Source organism: Tenrec ecaudatus, unplaced genomic scaffold (genome assembly GCF_050624435.1).
Source record: "Tenrec ecaudatus isolate mTenEca1 unplaced genomic scaffold, mTenEca1.hap1 Scaffold_44, whole genome shotgun sequence".
In the NCBI taxonomy this organism is placed as follows: domain Eukaryota; kingdom Metazoa; phylum Chordata; class Mammalia; order Afrosoricida; family Tenrecidae; genus Tenrec; species Tenrec ecaudatus.
Genome location: NW_027459345.1, coordinates 672,803 through 696,888, shown reverse-complemented (window position 1 = coordinate 696,888; position 24,086 = coordinate 672,803). Strand labels below are relative to the sequence as shown.

The following is a 24,086-nucleotide window of genomic DNA, read 5'->3' as shown; positions in this document are numbered from 1 at the left end:
AATACTGACCAATCTAAAAGGCATCAAAGGCACTCGGCTTTGAAGACTAACTAGCCGTGTTTTCTCCCCCTTCACCACTAGAGACATCTCCAGGGGCAATAACTCTAGGAAAAGCCACTGGAATGACCATGCCTTGATCCTCAAACTGCAGCTCCCGGCGGCGGGGCACTCTTGGCAGCGTGTACCATGCCAACCACCCCTCCAGCCTCTCCGGCCTTGAGCTGTACTAGGCAGGGCTGTGAACTTGACGTTCTACTTTTAGAAAACTTTACGCAGCCAAAGCCCATCTTCTGCCAAGCGTTTGCCAGGGGACGAAGAGTCAGACAGGGTGGACCTGGTAAGAGGAATTTGCCAATACCTTAATGGAGAGGCTCTGCTATGTTGGCCTTAAGCGCTCAGTCATTTTCTTTAGAGGATAACTTGTTAGCCTTTTACTGTCAATCTGGCATCGCTCAAATTACACATTCCCCTTAGAAAAGCAGCAGCACTGGGAGTGGGAATCTATTCTAAGGCCCAGCAAGCTTACCCCAGGAGAAGGTCCCAACTATGCAAGGGGGGCGGAATTCCCTGTTTGGCACTGAGTGAGTGAGTGAGTTTGCGGAGCGGACGGGCTTTGGGGACGGGCTTTGGGCTTTGGGGAGTAGAGGGTTTGGGCTGGTGACTTTACGCCGCCACCCCTTGCTTCCCAGAGGGAATGGGACCGAGTCTGGGGGGTGGGTGGCAGGCAGCCCAGAGGGTCCTGAGGGTCCCGCGCCGCGGGGCCCCGCCCCTCCCTACCTTCTCTCCCCGTGGAGCACGTAGGAGCTGCGGAAGAAGCCCAGGAGCTCGTTTTCAATGAGGGCATTGTAGACGATCTTCAGGTTGTAATTCCTCTGGGCGTCCAAGGTCCGGTTCAGCACCACCACCAAGACCTGGGTCTGTGGGTAGAGGAAAAAGCCGGCCACGGGCACGGCCCCAGCCACGCGGTCCTCGGCCACCTGCACCTTCTCGACGGCCAGGGAGGCGTGCAGCACGACGTAGCGGGTGGCGTTCCGGCACGCTATCTCCACGTTCACCTCGCCGGCGAAGGTGAAGTTCTCCATGAAGGCGGTGAGCATCAGATTGTAGTGCAGCGGCTTGAGGTGGCCCGACAAGCGCAACTGGGTCCAGGGGCGCCGCGGCTCGCGCTCCTCCTCCGATGGTGGCCCGGCGGACGGGGTCGCCGGCGTCGCCTGGCCGGCCGCTTCGGACGGCGCCGAGCCCTCGCCCGCGGGGTGGTTGCGCGGGGCGGCTCCCGGGAGGCTGGCGTTGCGGTCACGCGCGGGGGAGCCCGCGGGGCCGCCGTCGGCGCCGGGCGCGCCGCACTCGTCGAACCGCAAGCTGAGCAGCACGGCGAGCATGGTGACGGCGAGCAGCGCCACGAGGGACACGGCGAAGGCCAGCACGAGCCGTTTGTGCACCGTGATGTGGCGCTCCGTGGTGCGGGGTCGCACGCCCACCGAGTCCGCCCACGGGTCCGAGGGCCCCCTGCCGCCCGGCCGGGGCGCGGCGGCGGCGGCCTCCCCCATGGTGGCCTGCGAGGGTGAGCGGCTCTCCGCGGCCCCCTCCTCTGCCCTCTTCTTCTTCCTCCTCTTCTTTTTCTTCTTCTTCTTTTCCTTCTCCTCCTCCTGCTCCCCCCGCTCGCCGTCCAGGGCCATCACGCCGCCTCCTCCCCCGCCCTCCCCAGCACCTCCCGCGGGCGGGCGCCCCGAGCCCCCTCCGGCGCGGGCATCCGGCAGCGCACGCGGGCCCGCGGCGCGACGCCGCCTGGCAGCCGGGAGCCTCCGGCCCGCGCTCTCGCAGGACGGGCGCCGGCCCGGGGCGCGGGCCGCCCCGACTGCCCCCGGGAGCCCCGCCTCCCCCCGGGCCGGGCCGCCCGGGGCGGGCTCGCGGACGCGCCCAACTTGGAAGGCGCCGCCGCCGGCCGCCGGCGCGCTACTTCCTGGGCGGGGTCCGGGCGCCCCCTGCGCGCCCGCCGCTCCCGCCGGGCCCTCCCCTGCGCCGCGCTCTCCGCGGGAGCCCGTCCGCCGGCCCCGGGCTGCGCGCCACTGCGAGGCGGACGCCGAGCGAGGGTCCCGCGGGGGGAAGTTAGGGCTCCCGCTTTCGCCCCCCACTCCGGTGTCGCCGGGGCGTTCAGTGCTCCTCCGGGTGGGCTGCGCTGGCGGCGGCGGCGGCGGCCCCGGGGCGCCCCAGACCAGCACCCCGCAGAAGGGCCCGAGAGGATGGCCAGGAGGGACCGACTGGAGCGCCGGCGCCGGAGGAAGTCCGGGAGCTTCGGAGCCCTTCCGGGAATCTGCCCTGGAGACTCCTTCTTCGCCACCCTGGACACTTTAAGCCGCGGTGGCGGCCAACGTCTCCAGCTTGCCAACCGGACAGCCAACCGCCCTCCCTGGTTTGGATGTGGCTCTGCCCTCCGCAGATGGCAAGTAAGCGCTGAGCGCCCGGCCGGGCCACCCCCTGCAGGTAGCTGGAGCTTCGGGCTGGCTTGGTATCCCCGTGGGGAGAGCTGGAGTGAGTGAGTGAGTGAGTGAGTGAGTGAGTGAGTGAGTGAGTGAGTGAGTGTGTGTGTGTGTGTGTGTGTGTGTGTGTGTGTGTGTGTGTGTGTGCGCGCGCACACAGGCTCGGGTCTATATTGCCAAAGCTACTCTAGCTGCCTTCAGGGACTGAACACCTATTACCCCCCCCACCCCACCCGAACATCCCCCCCTCCCCTAGAAAGGCAAAGGAGGCGAGAGCGCTCGGCGGCAGGGAAGGCAGGAGAGGGGAGCGGCTGAAAGGCAGAGGCAGGCACGGGAGATTAGAGAGCTTTTCCCCGCTCTGTCACAGCAGACACCCACCGCCACAGAGGGGGTTGCTGAGCCGCCTGCAAGAACTACATTGTAAATCTTCAGCGAAACAAGCCCCGCAGCCACTCCTCTCCCGGAATCTCGAGCCCCACCGCGCTGTCCAAGGATCTGTATTGCCTTTGGCGGTGAACCCCCTGGAGGAAAAGAAGATCCTGTTGGGGAGATTTGGCCTGTCTCAGATTTCACATCAGGCTCACCAGAGGATTTGGAGAGCTGTATGTAAATTGAGATAAATTCTCCATAGACTGTCGACATATATTATACAGTATGATGTGTGCAGGTGTGCAGTACTAAATTGTGGTTAGCAAGGAAGCATTGGAGTCCTCTGGCTGTACAAGCTAGAGAGAGAATTTCCCTCCCGTATCTTTAGAGTTGAGAAATGATAAAAACATAATACCTAAACATAACATCCAGGACCATATACTTGAGACAGAACAACAGGGTTCAGAGCCCCAATACTTCAGACTTGCTGGAGGAGTAAACAAAGCAATGCTATAATTGGTCGGCATTTTTTCCCCGCTTCACCCAGTCAAGATGACTCTTGTGCAGTTTTTCGGTGTTATCTTGAAGATTGTTACAAAAATGTGTTTGGAAATAAACTTTGTTAAGAATGGTTATAATAGGCCAATATTTATCAAGGCACGGAGCGGCGTTGGCTGGCTGTGGACACATGTCTGCACGGGGAAGTTCTGAACGGTGGTGCAGAGTTTCTATGAGTGTGCATGGGCTGTGCAGGAATAGCTCGAATTGGAAGAATATTCAGAGGACAGCCCCAATAAAATTAACATCCAGGAGGCAGGGGACTGGTGTTTAATAAAGCGAAGTGTTACTGGCTTTAGAGTCCATAAAAATAGTTTTCACAATATAAAGAGAATGAGAGAATTCCTCTTATATGTGTCTTTCAAGTCTTCAAATCCTCAAGGCATTTAAAATGAATCGATATTTATAATTAAATATAAAGTGTACTGATTATGTTCAAAATTATTTTCCTTACAAAAAGCAACATGTAGTGCTACTACAGAGCTGAAAAGGTACGATGACCTTAAAATATGACCAAAAGACAAGAGATCAAGTACACATCAACTTTGTCCTAACAACAATTATAGAAATGCAACCCATCGTGCTAAATCTCTTTTCCATTTTTCCCAGATGGAATACATGCCCAGTGCTATACATTCTAAATGTCCATTTAAGCTGCTTGAAAATGATGAAGAGAAAATGTTCTAGGGTGGCTTTTTAAAAGCATGTTGTATGTGGGCCGTTAGCAAAACCAAGGGAAAATGCCACATTCTGTTCAAGTTACTTTTTTCTGCTCTGTTTTTACATCGCTGTGCTCTTGCTGCCCATATGTATCTGGCTAAATGCATTGGAAGAAGCAAGGCGCAGCGTTACCTATTTTGCTTTCATAGCATCACACAGCAGGGGAACGGAATGGTGGGACCCTTCTCAGATCACCTGACCTCAGGTTTTAATCTGCCAATTCAGGTTATTGATCTGAAGTCCATGGATTCATCACACGTTGATGATCAGAAAGGTCTGGAACCATTCGCTGGGGTCTGACAGCCGCCACCTAATGAAGAAGTTTACACACTCAGTATTGCTCTGAAGTGCTAGTCGTCATGAAAAGATGGGGCACATTTCCGTTCTTTATGCCTTTTCAATGTGTTCATGTTCTTTTCAGTGCTACAACAAGGAAACTCTCAGATATTTTGAGATAAAGAATATATATGTACCAATTAGTAAAGGCTTTACTAAATGTGACTGAATTAATAAATGATTTTTTTGAAATTCAAGTAGACTGGACATGACCTCTTAATGCACTGATTCCCCAAATGTAGCCTCACTCAATAAATTGACTATCAAGGTCAAGTGTATGGATATTTCTGCCTTTCATATCAATGTTATAAAAGCATCCTAGTGAGGTTTTGTTTGATTTTATGGTGTTGTGTTTTCTGAAAGTGTTTTAGCACCCTCACCCTCAGAAGCAGGGTCTTTGGAAAAATAGTAATATCTTCTTAGAACCTGCTATTTCTATCCTGTGTTTCTGTTAGATTGTATGTCCAACAAAAATATCAAGAAATAATACCCTGATATTTCTACCAAGGAATATTGGTGTTATGGGCCTTCTGTGTTGTGAGTCACTGGGATAAAGACACTTTTGACTGGGCCAGTTCTGGAGCCATGCATTTCCCTAGGGAAATATCGAGCTTTCCAAGTACATGATGTTTTTTCTCAGAAACACATTTATTTGTTTGAATAATATTATGATTTTTCCAGTGAAGTCAATTTTGTGGCCCTAGTTGACTTGTAAAAATGGAAACAGTCTGAATATTTAATATTCATGAGTCCAAAGAGAAGTTATTTTTAATTAAATTTATACTTCACCTTGTCCCTGTAAATGATCAAAATGAACTGCCTTTCGTGAATGTGCTGGCTTCAGAGCAGAGACTTTATGCTTTAATTGTTTACACCTGAGCTCTTTTTGCTCTCCTTTGGAAACTGGTTTGTATGGTGAGGTGCAATTTAAGTGCCCTTGGATTCTCGGCCCCTTCAAGTGCGATTACTGCTTCTCATCCAGAAGCAGCTGTTGCTCAGGAGAAAGAGCTAGATAGAGCCCGAGTCAGTCCCAGCTGCTTACACAACCTAAGTCCAGTGACTGAATGAGCTCAGTTTTGGGGGTGACTGACTGTGGAGAAGTGGGACTAGGCAAACGCTACTAGTTCTTAACTTTTATGAAAGACTTAGAAACTGATATATTACCCTCTCTGCTTTCAATAGATTTCTCAATTATCTCCATTGAGAAATTTTTAATTTTTACCTTTTTAATGGGTAAAGAGACACTATAAAATGTTTAATAGCAAATATGATATGGATTGAATTAAAAGGTGGAAGCCCTCATCCTTGTATCGAAATGTGACCCTGTTTGGAAATGAGGTTTGTCACTTAGGAATGAGAGAGGACTCTGATTCCATCTGAGAGACGGTTTCTAAAAGAGGAGAGCAGGCGAGAGGATAAAGTCACTCGAGGAAGAGGGCCGCCATGTAAAGATGCATTTCAAAGCCCAGTCACTGAGAAGCGCCCAGAGCCTGCGGAAACTGGAAGAGGAAAGGAAAGATCTTGCTCTAGAGCTGAGGGAGCATGGTTCTTCCAATACCCTGGATTTGAACTCCTAACCTCCACAACTAACTTCAAGACAATCTCTGTTCTTTAAGCCATCTATGTAATGGAGCAGTGGAGCAGAGAGGAAGGATCAAACCTTCCCCACACTGGCAGTCAAACAGGGTCGATGCGTGTGCTGTGAGGGCTGAGGTCCTGCAGACCACACGCAATTGGGGACCATGCTGACATGAATATGGAGAAGCTGGTTACCGCCATGTGACAACAGAAAAATGAAAACACAAATTTGTTTGAATAATATTATGATTTTTCCGTGAAGTCAATTTTGTGGCCCTAGTTGACTTGTAAAAATGGAAACAGTCTGAATATTTAATATTCATGAGTCCAAAGAGAAGTTGTTTTTAATTAAATTTATACTTCACCTTGTCCCTGTAAATGATCAAAATGAACTGCCTTTCGTGAAATTGCGATGAAATTTTTATTTTGGAAAAATTCATATTATTGTCTGGTTTATTAATCTTTTCATATTGCACAACTTGTTGATTTCACATGTGGCGCCACTGCACCTGTCAGCAGTGGTGAGGGATTTCCACAAGAACGACCCTGGTGGGTAGAACGTTCCTCACCATCTTGAGGATGGAAAGAGAATTGGTTAAAATTAGCCCTAATATGGAAACATGGAAATGTCCATGATGTGAGTAGTTTGTCACTATAGATAAGGCCTTTGATTTAACTGGGAGTTGTCTGACTTCTGTTTGTTTTTAAAGATCTATGTGAATAGAAATTACATCTAAATGTCATTGTCTTTTGTTCCTCACATAAACATTGGTGAAACTATGGAATTGTCCCTTAATCCCTTAATGCATTAATATGTTTACTTGTTGTAGGCCATTGAATCAATCTCAAGTCAAGTCAAAGCAACTCCATGGAGCCAAGTAGAACACGTGGTCGGGGTCCCTAAGCTATAATCTCTGGGGAAGCAAATCTGATTGCCATGTCTTTTGTGGAGCAGAAGGTAGGTTTGAACTTTTCAAATAACTTTCAAGCTGTCATTACCCCACCCCCACTAGCATTGCTATAGAATTATTGAAAGTCTTCTGATTATTCTTACATCAAAACAAGGTTAAGTCTAAGCAGAAAATAGATGGGAAATGTAAGGAAAAATCTGACCAAATATCCAGGGTTTTTCCCAATCAAGCATTGAAAACTATACGCACAGAAGAGATAACTGGGATCTCTGGAAAGTTATGTTTCCACCAAGGTGGGGTGTTGGGGGGTCCTAATCAAGGAGGCCTGGTGGCACAACAATTAAATGCTTCACTGCTAACAGCAAGCTCTTTGGTTCAAACCCATCCAGTAACACCACAGAAGAAAAGACCTAGGAATCTGCTCCAGTAATGCATCCGGCCTAGCAAGCCCTATCGGGCAGTTCTGCTCTGGCTTACAGGATCACTATGAGTTGGAATCAACTCAGTAACACACACAGTTGGCTATAGTCCCCGGGTAGTGCAGTTACAGATACAGCTGCTAACCAAATCACTGACAGCGAATCCTCCAGAGGCATAGCAGAAGAAAGGCCTGTTAATGTATACTACCCCCTCCACCACCACCATCCCCCCAAAAAAACATTGATGAAGCACTGTGGAGCTCAGTTCCACTCTGACACTGGATCAATGACAACTTAAAACTTCAGTGTTTGCTCTGGGTTCTTTGTTTTATAAGCTCAGGAGGCAAACTCTATAAAAAGGCAAAGTATGTACTGTGGAAATCTTATATATTTATAAAGCTTGCAAGCATAATAGGCACCAGATTTTACACACAGAACAGAAATTGGGTCATTTTCTAGGGATACATTATGTTGAACTAGTCTGAACTAACTAGTCTACTAGCTGAAGAAAGGAAAACTATAAGATACCAACATATTTTTGTCATGAACTTAAGTTGTTCAAATACATAACTATGACAAGAATTAATTATGTAAGAATTAGGTAATGGTAAAGGTTTATCGAGGACTTTCTCAAGCTGAAAGAACATTTCAGGCCTCCAACTGCAATGTTGAAAGATTGAATGGACAAAAATTCAACAAAACAAAGTAACAAAATAATAAGGAAGGAATCGAGAGCCAAAAAAACTGATCAACCAATGTTCAGTTCACGCCAGGAGAGAACAGCTGATCAAGAACTGACAGTACTGAAAAAAGAAGTCCAAGTTACACTGAAGGCATCAGCGAAAACAAGGCTCTGGGAATTGTGCAGTTAACAGATAGCAATTGAGCTGTTTTGTCAAACAGATAATACTGTAAGCACACATTCACCTACAGCAAGAAATGGGAAAGAGAGACACCTGCTCCACTGACTGGGAAAGACTCACATCTGTGCCAGTTCCCAAGAAAGGTAATTCGGCTCACTCTGGCAACTATCCACCAATATATTAGTACAAGTAAGCTTTCACTGGAAATATCCTTAAGTGGGCATAGCAGTACATTGACAGACAACTGCCAGAGATTCAAGCTAGATTTAGAGAAAGGTGGAGAATGATGGATATTATGGCTGATGGCAGATGGAGCTTACAGAAAAGCAGAAAATACAAATAAGAAGTCAACCTGTGTTTTATTGATTACACAAAGGCATTCAACTGTGTGGATCATAACAAATTATGGATAACTTTGCGAAGAATGGAAATTCCAAAAGACTTCATATTGCTCCTATTGAGCCTGTGTGCAGACAAAGAGGCTGTACCAGAACAAGAGGATAGCGCATCGTTTAAAATCAGGACTAAGTTACTGGAAGGGCTGTATGCTTTCATCATCCTTACTCCATCTGTGTGCTCAGCCAGTAACCTGAGAAACTGAACTCAGGATTACAGGAAGGCACGTTAACAGCCTGCTATGTGCAGATCATGTACCCTAGCTGGTTAAAAGTAAAGAAGATTGAAAGCACGTACTGATGACTAACAAAGAACGCAGCCTTCAATGTGGATTTCCCTTCGGCATCAAGAAAACACAGGCCCTCGCAGCATAAGCAACACCATGATAAAGAGAGCAGTATGGGAGTGCCAACGATCTCATTTTCACTGAGTGCACCGTCAATGTCCACGGAAGCAGCAGGCAGGGAGCCAAACGACATACCGAACTGGGAATAGCTGTTGCAAAAGACCTATGAAAGGTGTTCAAAAGGCGGGTTCCTCTTTGATGACTAAGGGGAGCCTGACCACAGCCATGGTATTTTCAGTCCCTTGTGGTCAATGAATAAAGAAAACCGAAGGAAAATTGTTACCTTTGATTGCGGTCTTGGTGAAGATCATACTGTGGCCTATAAGAAGAAGCACACCGGTCCTGGAAGAAGTGCAGCCAGAAGGCTCCCTAGAGGCAAGCATGGTGAAATGTCACCTGACGCACATTGGACATGGTATCAGGAGAGACCCGATCAATGGTAACTTCGAACTTCAGTGTAAACTAGAGAGGCAGCAAGACAATGGGAAGAACCTCAGATAAAGCGGCGCCCCAGCCGCAGCACTAATGTGAAACAGAGCAATGCTGTGAGGTGGTGCGGCATTGCTGTACATGCAGTCCCTGTGTGTCAGAACCAGCTCCGCAACTAACAACACCGAGAACTTGCCACGTGCCCTATGGTTGTTGAGCGACTTTAGAATATCTCATTTATCGTGAAAATGACCCCAACAGGATCATTGCTACCATGATCCCTATTTGAAAAAAATGAGACTGAAAGAAATTAATGTGCCTAAACTAATTTAATTAGTTGGTGACTGTCTTAGGTTTCTAAGGCTCAGATCACATCATAAACTGTGGTTAACATATTAGTACAGAAATGTTATCCCATAATTTTAGAAGCTAGAAGTCTAATTCAATGTGTAGACCAGGCCATAGCCCTTCCCCCCCACTCCAAGTCTCTAAGACAGTGGTTCTCAACCTTCCTAAGGCTGCGACCTTTTAATACAGTCCCTCACATGTGACCCCCTCCCAACCACATAATTATTTCTGTTGCTACTTCATGGCTGTAATGTTGATACTGTTACGAACCAGGCAACCCCTTTGAAAGGGCCCTTTGATCCCCAAAAAGGTCACGACCCACAGGTTGCGAACTGCTACTCTTAAGATCTTTTGTTAAGAACCATATGGTCATATCGTTTGATGCAGAAAAGGCATTTGACAACATCCACCCCTTATTCCTGATGAAAACAATCAACAAAATGGGAATTAGATGGGAAATTTCTCAACACAATTAAGGCCATAGATTATAAACCAAAGGCCACTCTCTTCGTCAATGTAGGAAAGCGGCAAAGATCCCCGCCTAGTGAGTGGGAATCGGACAGAGACTCATCACTCTTATTATTCAACCTTGTGCTGGAATGATTAGCCAGAGCTATTGGACAGTCAAAGGAAATCAAAGAATGTGGATTGGCAAGGAAGAAGTCAAAGTCTCACTACTTGAAGATTATATGATTTTATACATAGAAAATCCCCCAAACATTCAGAAAATTGTTAGAAACAATCTGAGGAGACTCAGCAACGTGGCAGGATACAAGATTAACATACACATAATCTGATCCCTGTGTGCTAATGAGAGCAATACGGGAAGAATATGAGAAAAAGGAATCAAGTAAACAATACTAGTTACAATATCCACACAAACAATGAGACGTACTTAGGAATAAAGGATAAGCCTCACCAGAAAAACCTAGGACGTGTACAGCGAAACTATGCTTCTACAAGAAGCCGAAAGAGAACCACTTAAAGAATATTTATGAATACAATTGCAATTCAGATCCGGACTCCACATGCGTTCTTTAACGACATGAAGAAGACACTACTAACTTCATGTGGTAAGGAAAGATACCCAGGAGGTATAAAAATAAAAAATACTTAAGAAAAGCAAAGGAGGAGGCTTCGCCCTTCTGGACCTCACAACCCATTGTACAGCCACATTATCGAAAACGTCCTGGTACTGGCACAATGACACTGGTACATAGACTAGTTGAACCAAATCGAGATGCCAGAAATAAATCCTTCCACCTAAAGAAAATTTATCTTCAAAAAAGGTCCTAAAACCATCAAATGGCATTAGATAAATTAGATTTCCATTTTGTAGAAGAATGAAACAAGACCTGTCACCCCATGAACAGAAACATACTTAAGATGGATCAAAGACCTAAAAGTAAAACCCAGAGCCATAAAGTCATCGGTAAGAAATCAAGCTGAGAATAAAAATTCCATAGGACCTGGTAATCTCGCTGCTGGGTGTAAATCATAAAGAAGTAAGAGCCGTACCAGGAGCAGACATAAGCACATCCATGTTCAATGCAACACTGTAAGCTGGAACAAGAAGATGGAAAAAACCTAAGTGTAGAAGAACGGATAAAGAAACTGACACAAACACACAATAGAATAGTATGCATCACTAAAACTACCAACACCAAACCACAAATCATGTCCTGGCATATGGAATTAGAGAATATGATGATGCATGAAATTAGCCGTCACAAACGGAGAAGTGTGATATGAGACCACTCTTATAACGAGGGGGGAAACCAAGATGAGGACTTCCATGCTAAAGGGAACAGGCTTTGGAATTTGGGAGGCCATGGAGGAAAGACAAAGCAATGGGCTAGGCTGTTAACAGGTGTTTCATTAGGTGAAATGGAATAAGGCGGTCCACAAGAGGGAGAAGAGAAATCGAGTGGATGAAGGGTGAACTATTGGGACTTTGATTAGTAGTTTAAATTGTTGAATACAAAGTTAGTGATCTGAAAATTAAACACGCACCTAATTTACAATAAATATTGTTTCATGAGTTTTCAAAATTTTTTAAAAATTTAACATTTTTAAAATTGAAAAATTCACGGGTTGTCAGATGCATCCTCACATGGCTGCCCTAAGTCCGTGCTGCTCCTCTTTTACGAGAACACCAGCCACACAGGATTAGAACCCACGCTGCTCCAGGATGACCTCATGCCAACCGAGGGCTTCTGCAAGAATCCTATGTGCTAAAAAGCTACCGTCATACCTAGCAAGGGTTAGAACTGCAACATACCTTTGTGAGAGCCCTTTTCAATCAACAGCTGTGGCAATGCTCAGATTCCAAATCAGGTCATGTTGTTCTGTAACTTCTACAGGTAACCATAATGCTATCCTGTTCTCAGAAAGGTAAGCAACTGTAACAAGTCTGAGTGCATAGCTGAAACTCTTTATATAAGTTATGAAGTTGGTGAGACACTGAACTAGGAGTGTAGGGCAGAACCAGACAGCTCTGAGCTCTACTCTTACTAGCGTACAGAAGTGCTACCTGGGTGTTTGTTACGTGAAGTGAATAAATAGAGAATAGTGTAGTGTGACCCTCCGCAGAATAATTATAATTTTATAAAATAATGATTATAGAAAGCACAGCATTATCCATCCTGGATTGAGAACTAAGTAGTTGAAAGAGTTGACGATAGCTTATTTTCATACTGCAGAACAAGCAGTTTATGTGCTTTACAAATCTTAACTTGTGGATGCATTAAAAATATTCCCCTTTGACCCAAGATGGTCAAATTGTGAAATTTACACGATTTGAACGGCGCCTCACCACTTTCAAACCACAGTCAGTATCTGCATAAAAGACATACTGAGTGTAAACGCACATAAAGGTGAAACACATCCTGCTTTAGTGCCTCCACGTACTCTAATCTGTAAATGTTAATCTTTCTTACAGTAATTTATCCCATCTCTTTACATTAATAGAAAAAAATCATCACAGCCCCTTATTTGATATATAAATATAACTATACTAAGTAGAATATTAAATCTAGCTATCAGATGATCATTGTGGATAAATTGACAAAAATATGGTGAATTAGTGTAGTATTAAAATACAGCTAACATGGAAGTCATATGCCTAGGTGTGATTTTTTTAAAAGCTGATTTTGGCACACGGTGTCTTATTTTTAATATTGTAATATTAAACCCTGTTCTTGCATAGTCAGCTTCCTGGTCAAGGACATTTTAATGTCTGTGTCAGAAGCAGACTTTCTGCTAGAAAATAGTTCATGACGAACATGCAAAATAATGCTAAAAATTTAAATCACATTGTCAACTACACTAAATTCCTACCGGGATACTAGGCAAAGGAGTTGTGCTTAGATGTCAGTCCACTATGTCTGTGTGAAGGTGCAGAGGTGGAGTCCAACCTATCCCTCAGGTCACAGCCTGAGGATGCCTCATTAGGGTATGGCCTTTTGCAAGCGAGGCAGGAAGAACTCCCTCTCTTGCCCTTGACTGGCCTCCTTGCTGGGACTCTGCCTGCCACCAAGGGCAGCACCCTGTGGTTCTCCAGAGAACTGTTGGCGCCCCACCTTGCTTCCGTCGACCTTGGATCCCAGTGTTCACAGGCTGATGTCCCTGCGTCCCGCTTCACTTTTCGGTGTCATCAGTCTTGGGCTACCAGAGTCTGAAGAGGACCACGGACGTTGGTTGGACTGGGCTGGAATGATTTCTTAATATATAATTTTATCTTGATAGAAAGTTCTTTTTATAAATATCTGAGTGTCACTGGTTTTGTTTCTCTAGACAACTCAGCCTAACACAGGAATGAATTATTGTGTTTTTTCCCTCTTCAAGTTTTAGGTCTGTGTGCAAATAGCATAGTTCCTTCCCTCGGAACTGAAGAGCAGCTTCTGGTTCACTCCATCTCTTTGCGCATAGTCAGTAAAGCTTGTGCATAGTCAGTAAAGGGAAACTCTTCCTTTCAGCTCATGATACCCTAATTCAGAACCCATCTTCAGTCTCAGGATTGGATACTAAGACTACACCAAATTTGTTTGAGACACACATTGTTTTCTGAGAACATTTCCACACACCCAGAAGGCACTTTTCAATGGCTTAAAAAGAAAGTAGGAATTTGGGAATGCAGAAATATTCTTGAAACTCGAACATTTAGACTTTTGGCTGTGGGGTATTATTACAAATATTAAAAATCTCACTAAAAGGATCTTCAAAAAGTTCATAAAAAAATGGACTTGAGAAATAATGGAATTTTCCCAGGAATGTTTGAAAGGCCCCCAGCTCATATAATATGTTGTTACACTGATTGCCTTTTATATTAAGAAACTAAGTGCTGGGGACTATACAAAACGTAAAAGTGCAATGATCATCATTTATATGCCAAACAGTTGACCAGTTTATATCTGTACAAAGTCGTCCCTGCAAAAGGGATCCACAGAAAATGCAAACTGCTGACTCTTGAAAAATAACCAACTGTGTCATAAAATGAAGCATTTTTCCTCTCAACAGTTTGTGGGAGGGGAAAAGCAATGCACCTGAAGGAGACGATTTGTGAATTATTAAATAAAAGTTGACCCTTTCATAAAATTGGTTAATTCTCAGTATAGGATTTATTATGTAAGTCTTCCTTGTATATTCACTTTAGTCATTTTTCTCTTTAGTGCCACCTTGTGGGTTCGCCAGTAACAATAAATACGTAGTTTTTAGTCTCTGGGGTTTGGGGGAAGTTTTTGTCTTCTGCTGTGTTTAAGCTAGTCTTCATCGTGGTGTGGTAAACTCGGCCATTCGTGTCCTCAGACAGCCTCTGCACCAGAAGGTATGTGCCATACCTCTGCAACTGGCCCTTCTGGAGACCAGGATGATTTCTCAGAGATCGGCAATATTGGAGTCTATACAAAAATCGATGTTAATTTACAGGATAATCACCAAACTTATCTTGGATAACATAACTGGCCAGCTCGGACGTGATTTTTCCATAAGAAAAGTGTTTTCTCAATTCAGTATCATGATGTTTCCAACAGTGTCCCATGAGAATTGATTCTAGGTAATTCGCAGCGCTGCTTAATCCTGTTGTAGAAAAGCTCTGGTATCTGATTTCGTCGCTAAGGCAGCTTACTTCTAACATGAGATTGCATTTGCATTGAGTTATCATACTCAGGGTTTTTTTTTCAATTATGCTGCTGCTATGAGAGAAGAAGGAAAAATTCCGCACAATATATTGAATGTCTTTTTTCAGACATACAGGAAATATATATTCCCTAACACGGCGGTCCTCAACCTGTGGGTTGTGACCCCTTTGGGGGGTCAAACGGCCCTTTCACAGGGGTCGCCCAATTCATAACAGTAGCAAAATAACAGTGATGAAGTAGTAACGGAAATAATTTTGTGGTTGGGGGTCACCACAATGTGGAACTGTATGAAAGGGTCGCGGCATGAGGAAGGTTGAGGGCATAACATTTTCTACATATTATAATAATCTTTTAAATTGTCAAAGAAAAATCCATGGCTTATCCTCTTTAAAAAGTGAATGTAATCCACATGTGACCTCCTCCCTGGGAGATGGACAGCAGAGAAGGGGGGAAGGGAGACTCCGGATAGGGCAAGATATGACAAAATAACAATCTGTGGATTATCAAGGGCTCCTGAGGGAGGGGGGAGCGGGGAGGGAGGGGGAAAAAAGAGGACCTAATGCAGAGGGCTTAAGTGGAGAGCAAATGCTTTGAAAATGATTAGGGCAAAGAATGTACCGATGTGCTTTATACAATTGATGTATGTATATGTGTGGATTGTGATAAGAGTTGTATGAGCCCCTAATAAAATGTAAAAAAAAGAAAAAAAAAGACAAACGTAAAAAAAAGTGAATGTGTCTGAACTTACTGCTGTGGGTGTATGTGGACACTTTTTGAAATTGTATTTTTGGAGTCATTTAAGAGAAAGTAAAAATCATGTATAGTCTGGTTACTTGGAATGTGTAAATGCTCAGAGTTGAACTCCTCCTAACCTATTAACATTTGAAGGTTGGGCCATGTATTATTCAAAAAGTAATTTTCCCTGGATCTGCAATAAGGCCTCGGACCTGACCTATAACCGGAATGTCTTAAGCTACTGGTTATCAATGCTGGAAGCACACCAACAAAACAAGAAAATGTAAGTATTTTTCTAGGCTTGCTAAAGTCTAATTACAGAACTAGGACACAGTCCAGTCAAACACTATCAGCAAGACTGCAAACCCTTCGAATATAACTCCCTACTCACCTTTGATCTTGATCAAGTCTCACACTGTGCTTCCAGAATTAATACATTGTGTTTTCCATTTCAGGAACTTTAATTGTTCCATTTTGCCCTCATTGTTTCCCACAGATTTCATACAGGAACAAATTTAAAGATACCTTCAAATGATGTCAGTTACGTTGTTCTCGATTTATCCTGTGCTCGGAAAGTTGCTTTGAAATCCAAACCTAAAATCAAAAACCCCGGAGCTAGACTCCTATACCTTGGACCAAGAAGAGTGCTGAGCAGTTTTTCCTTCATGCTTCAACTTCAGCATTAACATTAGAAGCCTATCTTCTTTCTCGCCCTTACGACCAGCTAGGAACAGATATAAATCTCTCAGCAAATTATACCCTAAGCTTCAGAAACTGCTATGTAAGCCATCTAGAAAACCCATTGAGCAGATAGGGACTGCTGAACTGCAGTGATGAAGTTCTATTTTATTTATGGTAAATAGATACAGGAAACATATTTCATATCTTCTCTGTTACAGATTTCAAGTTGGACAGATCCTAATTGGATTACATTATAGACCAACAGACTTCTACTTTAAAGTCAAATGGCATGTATGGTCTCTGTTCAGTTCCTCTTAAAGTCTGGCTGCACAAAATATATTCCTGACATTCTTTAGCATCTTGGTTCCTTTAATCTTCCAAAGTGGAAAGTGATGAATTTTGACTTGTTCTTAAAAGCGCTAACATTCAACTAGGAAAACTCAGTAAGTGACACCTATTAATGTTCCCTTTTGTCTTCTAGACAGAAAATCAAAGCTATTTAAAGTAAAAGATACACTTAAAATCAATGTGTGCCCACAAGTTAGCATCAATGCTTACAATCCCTCTCTGTGATCATTGTGTCTTATTTGCGTATATATTACTTTATGTATCTAAATCTATGAATAAGAGAGAGGTATCATTTGATGAGAAAGGAATACATGTTTCCATAGGGTCTGAATAGAGACTCTGCTGACCTGTAGTATTATAAAATACTGCGCCACTCTTCCATTTTCAGTTTTTGCCAAGATAGCCAAATTAAACTGATGTGATAATCATCCAAATATATAATTGTAAAACCATGATTGTAGAATCATTTCTTTCTAGCTCCATGAGATTTACCTCTGGTAATTCTGTTTAATGTTCAGAATTCTATAGCAGTTCTCTTGAAATATTCTAAGCAGAAGCTATACCTTTTAGGGTATGCAAATAGTTGCTTCCCAGCAACATTATAATCTATAACCTGTATTATGACTTGAGCAGAATGAGCCCTCCGTTTTGATTGCCTATGGCTCAAAGTGTTAATGTTCTTGAACTGCCTTGTCTGTTATTAGCTAGTTGAAATTGCATTAACCATGAGAATTAATTATGGTCTGCATCTCCCCTCTCTTCAGTAGGCTTTGTCTGCACCTTCCTAGCTGAGAGGGGAGCTTCTGCTACGAAGAATGACAGACTCCCACTGCACACCTTCCCTACTGTCTGCTCCCCAACTCCAACAGTAATCCGGCCTGAGGACCTTTATATTCCGGTGTTACTTCTGAGTTCCTTAATTACTTTCCCCCAAACTGCTATGTTCTCCAGTGTTTTCTCTAGAGGGAAAAATGAAGATACATAGGCACAGGTGTAAATGTCAGACTTCATCGTTTATTTATTGAAGATCACTTAAGAGCAATCTGTAATTTCTTCCATAACCTCAAAATGGGTTTCTCTCAGCCACGTAATCTCTCAGGGAAGCGTTTGTTATGAAATGATCACCTGCTTTTGCAAAGTCCCGGGAGCTTTAAGCTGAATGCCTCTCATGTACCAGTCGCTGAACAATTGACGGCATGATGACTGAGTTGGGCAGCTGCCCGTTAGGTTAGCCATTTGACACCAGCAGCCACTCCATCCAGGAAGCTGAGGCTGTCTACTGTAGCGAGTTGACGTCTCATGAACCCAGAGGACCAGTTGTATCCTACTCTACACAGGGCCACTATGACTTGGAATTGACTCGATGGTTTGGGATATAGTTAATAGGCAATAAACAGGCCAACAACCCAATAGTGATTTGACTAGAACGAGTCAGCAAACTGCGCCTCTCAAACCATATGTCGTTTTATGAGTAGGCATGTGTGGCTCTGAAGTAACAGAAAATTGTAAAGGATTTTGGATAGGGTTCAGATAATTGTGATTTCATTTGTTTGTAAAAGTATCTTTTTGGCTCTTTGATTTTTAATGGTGTGGAACAGGATTGGCTGTTCTGTCTCCACAGTTTACCAACCTCTGGACAAGAAGATCATTTCCATACCCCTTGGAGTTCAGTCCTGTACCGTCAACATCTAGAAAAATGTAGCCACTAGCCACTGTTTCTCAGAAAAGCATTACCACTTCCCTGGTACCTGTTAAGCAACTCGGAAGAAGAAGAAAATGTGCAGGGAAAAAATGTCCTGAGGAAGTCTAAAATTGTTAACAAAACCCTTCTTCCACTTTGCCTTCCCAATACACAAGATCCTGTGTGGAGTGGGGATTTTAAGTAATATTTAGAAATTACTTTTCCAACTCTCATTATAGAGTGATGTAAACCTTATGGAAAGTAGTTTGGCAAATGCTTGTCAAATTCGCCAAAGTAAACAGCTGCAGTGAGATGTTTGAGACACCTTGTATCATAAATGTTAACAGAAACCTCACTTACTAGACTGCAGGCTGTTCAGGGGTGAGGAATATGTCAAAGGGGCTTCAGGGGTTCGTAGGAAAATGGAATAAAGAGGCATGTTTATTTATGTATGCACAAAGCAAGCACTCCAGGGCATCCCAAGCCCTTAGTACATATACGTTACATGAGTGAAGTCAGTAGTGCTTATCATCAGTTCCCTTGGCCTTCTGGCTCCTTCACTGCCTTTGCTTTGCCACATCCTCTCGGGATGCGTGCCTGCTGCAGGCGCTCTTCACCTCGGACGTCTACCGCCCGTCCCAAGGAACCGCCTTTGGGGGGCGATCTCATCACTAAGGTGCCTCTTCTCCAACCCCGTCAGAGATTTGGCACCAGAATATTTATTGAAAGCAGTTCCACCTATTTTGGGAGGAGACAAGCTAACAGAAATGACAGCATTGTCCCTGAATGAGCCAGTAAGTCAGTAGGATCTAAATTAGTATCAGATCCTCGAAGTTTCAAATTTTGAAACCAAAGTGAATGTGTTTTCCCACATGGAGGATGTGACTAGATGTTGGAACACGTTAGGCATTACAAAATGAGCTACACTTCACACGGGACTTAAACTCTGAAATAAAGACTATAAGGTAACAGGCACCTGCGGTGCAATTTACTCCTAAACAGTACCTCAGACTTACTACAATAATTGGTAAGTCAGCTTTGTGTGCCTGTTTCATTATACCAATATGTATGTTTAAATGCCACATGTAATACATAAACAATATTTTAGATTACGTTAAATTTGGGTCAATAAAACACTCAAGTAATTTGACTACCTTTCCCCCACCCCGCCATATGCTTGAAATGAACTTGTATGTCACTGAAGACTTCAAGTTCGCTTCAATGTTCATTGTTTAGCCACTCAGACCAATGTTTATTACATCTAAAGACTGGGGAGTCTGGAGGGGTTTTGTGCGTTTATTTTCTCTAATGGAAACCTTTTTTTTTTTTTTAACCTGCCCTCTCCTATGTATCCCCTCCCCCTTTCCCCACGCCTGTTGCTGGCCTCCTCGCGGGCATCAAGTCGTTTTTTGGTGCCCAAGCCACATTGCTCCTTTAGTTTTGCATATAACAATGGAGATTAAATATGTCAATTTGTAATATCGACAGCCTAAGATCTCTAGATTTGTCCATGTCTTTCTGTGCGTAAGAGTGTTACTGCTCCTTGTTGATGTATAAGATTCCATCGTATGAATGTACCAGAACTTGTTTAGCCATGGCTCTGGGGTTGGGGGTTTGGTTCTTTGTTTTTGCTATTGCAGAAATCGCGGCAAGAAGCATGGGTGTACTTATGTCTGTTTGTGTTTTCCTCTTAATTTCTTCGTAGAAGTTGGAGAGAGGAGAGAGATTGCTAGGTCAGGTCATAAGGGACTTGGCTTTGCGTGTGCTGATGGCCGCACGCGTCGCGCTGGCTTCCGGCACGGCGCCCCCCTCCCACCAGCAGGGTTACAGCGTTCCTCTTGCTCTGCATCCTCTGCAGCACTTCTTAATTTCTAGTTTATTGAATTTTTTGAAAAGTGATGGTGTGCGATGGAAACTTATTGCTTTCATTTGTATTTCTCTCATTGCTAATGAGCTTAACAATTCTTCATATGGTTCTTGGCCACCTCTGGGTCATCTTTGGTAATGTTTGGGGTCATGGGATGAAGTTTGGCTCTTGTTTCATTCTCCTGCAGGTGAAGATCCAGTTTTCCAGCATGATTCGTTGAAAAGCTGTCTCTCACTCATTTAATAGGTTGTAGTTTTTATTTTAAAATGGAGGTGTCTGTATATACGTGGTTCTTCTTCTGAGGTGTCTATTATCATCCATTGGTCTTCCTGCCATTGTGCCAGTCCCAGGCTGCGTGTTAGCATGGCAATAAAGTAGGTTTGAAAGGCTGGGAGTGAAAGACCCTCTTAGCTTTGTGAAAAATTTGAATAGTGTCTGTGGGTGTGTGTGTTTGTCCTAGGTTCCTTTCTCTCTCATATAAATTTGGTAATTAGTTTTTCCATTTCTTTGAAAATTTGTGATGGAATTTGGATCACAAGTGCACTGACTTTGTAAAGTATTTTGAAAATGTTGATATTTTCACAACATTTAGTCTGCCTCCCTTTTTAAATAACACTGCTGCTAATTTACTATTGTAGTTGTATGATGTCAAAATAACTTGCTAATACAGAAAGCTTAATTTAAAAATATGCTCACTGGCTTACTAACCTAGGATTCATGGACTACTTCTACTTACATTTTAATGTTACATAATTTTGCTATTGCTTTGAAACCGTTGAGCCAACCTCTCCATTAAAACAAATCGCCAGACTCACTTCCATCGAGTCAACTGCTACTCGTACCAACCCTTGAGATTCTGAACCTATAAATCTTTAAGGAAGTAGAAAACCTCATCTTTCTTCCACAGATTGGTACCTTTAACTGCTGACGCGGTTAACAACCTGACACAAAGCCAACTACACAGACCTCTAACAAATTCTTCATCACAGTCGCTTGCATTTGCTGCATGTGCCACTTGAAGGCATTGGAAAGATAGCAAGCCTTTTGTTGCATTAAATCTGTGTTTCCCGAAGTAGGTAGTACATCCCCTGGGGATGCTGGACTGCTGCAAGTGATTGGAAAAGTCAGACACCTGCGCTTTATCCTGGATTGTGTGCTATTGTGGCAGGAGTTGTTTGCTTTGGTTTTGGGGGTGCTGTTTTTGGTTTGTTTTTTCCTGAACACAGGGCAGTAGGCCAAAGAAGTTTGGGAACCTATCCTTTAAACTCACTTGCCTGGAGTCTTCTCTGACTTCTAGGACCCTGTAGAACTGAAACCAGAGGGTTGCCTAGGTTGAAAATCCTTTAAAAAAATAAAAAAGCAGGCTGCCGTATGTGCGTTAACATCACTGTATTTCTACTTAGGAGCCGAGCACTTTAGTCACTGCACTACCAGGGCTCCTATAGTAAACCCTTAGCCATCAAGTCTATTCCTACTCATGGTGACTATCCAGAGGGAGTAGAACTGCTCCTATGGGTTTCCAAGGGTGTAAATCTACACAGGAACCCAGTGCCTCACCTGCTCCTAGAGAATGACTGGCAGGTTAAAACGGCTGACTTGAGGGTAACAGCCCAATACACAACATATTAGGCCACCAGGCCTCTTCTTCTTGCAATAAAGTAAGGGTAAATTTTAAAAACCATATGCATCTGTTCTGAGTTGTCTACAAATGCTTAAAGATACAGAGTCTACCTGTAGTCGTAATGCCTTCCTCTCTGTCCCGCAGGAAAAGCAGTCCAGTGCTTGTCTGGGCTTGCCTAAAGAGTGCATCGGAGCTGACAAGAAGGCAATCTGGCAAAGTTCAGGACTCTAAGGAGGGATGCCTGAGCAGATCAGAGGACCAACAGCATCAGATGAATGATGACGTATGAGGACAAGGAACCAAGTCTCTTAGGAAGACACAAATATGCAAAGGGAGGACTTCAAATTAACTTTGTGGAGTCAAGCTGTAAGTGGAGGTAAAGATGTAATTTCATAGTTTTTAACAAATATAGATACAAACTCCAGATCACTAGCATCGAGTTAATTCTGATTCATAGCAACCCTAGATGACAGAGTAGAACTGCCCCTTGGGGTTTCTGAGCCTGACAATCTTTGCTGGAGCATACAGCTTCGTCTTCCTGGAGCTGCTGGTGGAGTGGAACTGCTGACCTTGTGCTTAGCAGCTCGACATGAAGCCTACTCTGCCACATGTAACTAAGACACACACCGAGAGATGGTGCGTGCATCCACTAAAATAACCTGGAAGCAGCAACATTGCCGAAGCAGTGAGAAGAGTTAATGGCCAAATCCTGGTTTCTAAATATCTCTCCGTACTAAAGAAATCAAGATCACTGGAGGTTCCAACGGTGGGTCAAAGCAGGAATGAAGTGAGATTTTAACATCTTGGTATGCCACGGAGTCAGTGAGCTCAAAGAACGATGTGAACATGGCCAAAGAACACAGAAGCCACCTGGAAGGTAAGACAATTGATGCAGCACAATGAAGCGAGTAATGGATAATAAATTCATGAATAAAAGAGAAATCTGTTTGTCCACACTGATATATACAAATAGAAAAGGAAGTGCTTTCTTAGCTTAGAATGCCAGCTAATCAAGGTACCGGGAACTCAGCAAGAAACAACAATGATGCGAAATCTAGTGCTTTAAAGTGAGACACGACTTTACTCCGTCTTAAAGTATCTTCAGACAAAATTGTTACCAATTGCAAAAAAGAAGAAAACTTCATAGTGGAGAACCCTAATTTTAAAACACCATTTGAATCAAATGATAAAAATGAACACTTGTTCATTGTCATCAAATTGATTCCACTTGTGGGGGCCCCATGGATGCGATGGGCTCTAGGGCCTCTCAGACACAGGTTGTCCGGCCTGTTCCTCTGTGGTGGTTTTGAACCGCCAACTCTGGTTAACAGTCAGTGCAAGCCAAACCATTAAAACTCACCTAATGAGATGCAGTAAGAATGCATCCTAATTCTGGTATTCCAGGTAAAACTGCATTACCTTGACCTAACAGAATACACATCAAACAAAACTGGAGGGGGTTTCTATAATATCACTGGCCTTCACAAACGTCAGGGCCATGAACGTCAGAGAGACAGAGGAGCTACTTCAGACTGACGGAGGCTGAGAAGACATGACACCTGAGAGTAATGCGATCCTGAAGTGACCGTTGTTGCTGCAAGCACATTACTGGAATAATTGGCATATTTTGAATTTGGTCTCTGGGAGAAGGTTACTGAGTTAGTTTATTGTGCCAGCCTGGCCTATAAACACATGTGGGGTTAATTGAAGGACAGAGGGATAAATGGCTCGGTGAACCTTGCCTTTAGAGTTCTCGAGTCTCTTGCTTTCTAATGGTCAGACCAATATGTAGCTGCCTTAGCCAATTCCCTGCTTCAGCTGGCAAGGCTCACTTCCTGCAAGACATCCCCAAGAAGAAGCCACATGGATCTACCCCGATGCAGCCCTGGGTGCTGGAGCACCCGTGTAGAGACCCCTGCCAGTGCTGAGACGCTTACACATTCACTGACTCCGCTTTCCTCCTGCAGTCGGCGTCATAGTGTGTGTTCTGTGAGATGGAGGAGGACTTTGTGGATTGGTATTGGACATCTGGGTTAGTGGGTTAACGTTGGACTTGTGGACTTGGGCAGCACTGGGCTGGGATGTACTCTTGATGTGCACTTAACCTGTATATGAAACTCTGTCTTATGCATGGTTGCTATGGCTTTGTTTCGCTGAAGCACCCAGACTAACGCGGTTACTGGGCAGATCATCATGCTGTGCTATTCATACAACGCTTCTATCAGGCTGGAATTATTGAAAATAAAAGTCTGTTTGGCAAGCCTC

The 24,086-nt window shown here is 44.1% G+C and overlaps 1 protein-coding gene across 10 annotated transcripts; it reads left to right on the top strand.

Annotated features, from left to right (window-relative positions):
- The first annotated feature begins 1,005 nt into the window (after positions 1 to 1,005).
- On the top strand, positions 1,006 to 24,086 carry LOC142436594 (uncharacterized). 10 transcript variants are annotated; one of them, XM_075540149.1, is made up of 6 exons: positions 1,006 to 2,444; positions 2,848 to 3,079; positions 6,869 to 6,996; positions 16,523 to 16,591; positions 17,417 to 17,550; positions 21,966 to 24,086. In XM_075540149.1, exon 1 carries the CDS (start codon positions 1,378 to 1,380, stop codon positions 2,350 to 2,352), a length of 975 nt encoding a protein of 324 aa, XP_075396264.1. In that variant the 5' UTR covers positions 1,006 to 1,377; the 3' UTR covers positions 2,353 to 2,444; positions 2,848 to 3,079; positions 6,869 to 6,996; positions 16,523 to 16,591; positions 17,417 to 17,550; positions 21,966 to 24,086. The 10 variants fall into 10 exon arrangements, with proteins under 10 accessions (XP_075396264.1, XP_075396262.1, XP_075396268.1 ...); XM_075540147.1 differs by having other exon boundaries at positions 2,845 to 3,079; XM_075540146.1 differs by having other exon boundaries at positions 1,007 to 2,481; positions 2,845 to 3,079.

What these genes read in the sequence shown, in the direction of transcription:
- LOC142436594 (XM_075540153.1), top strand. Translation starts at nt 1,378, where the DNA reads ATGGTGACGGCGAGCAGCGCCACGAGGGACACGGCGAAGGCCAGCACG.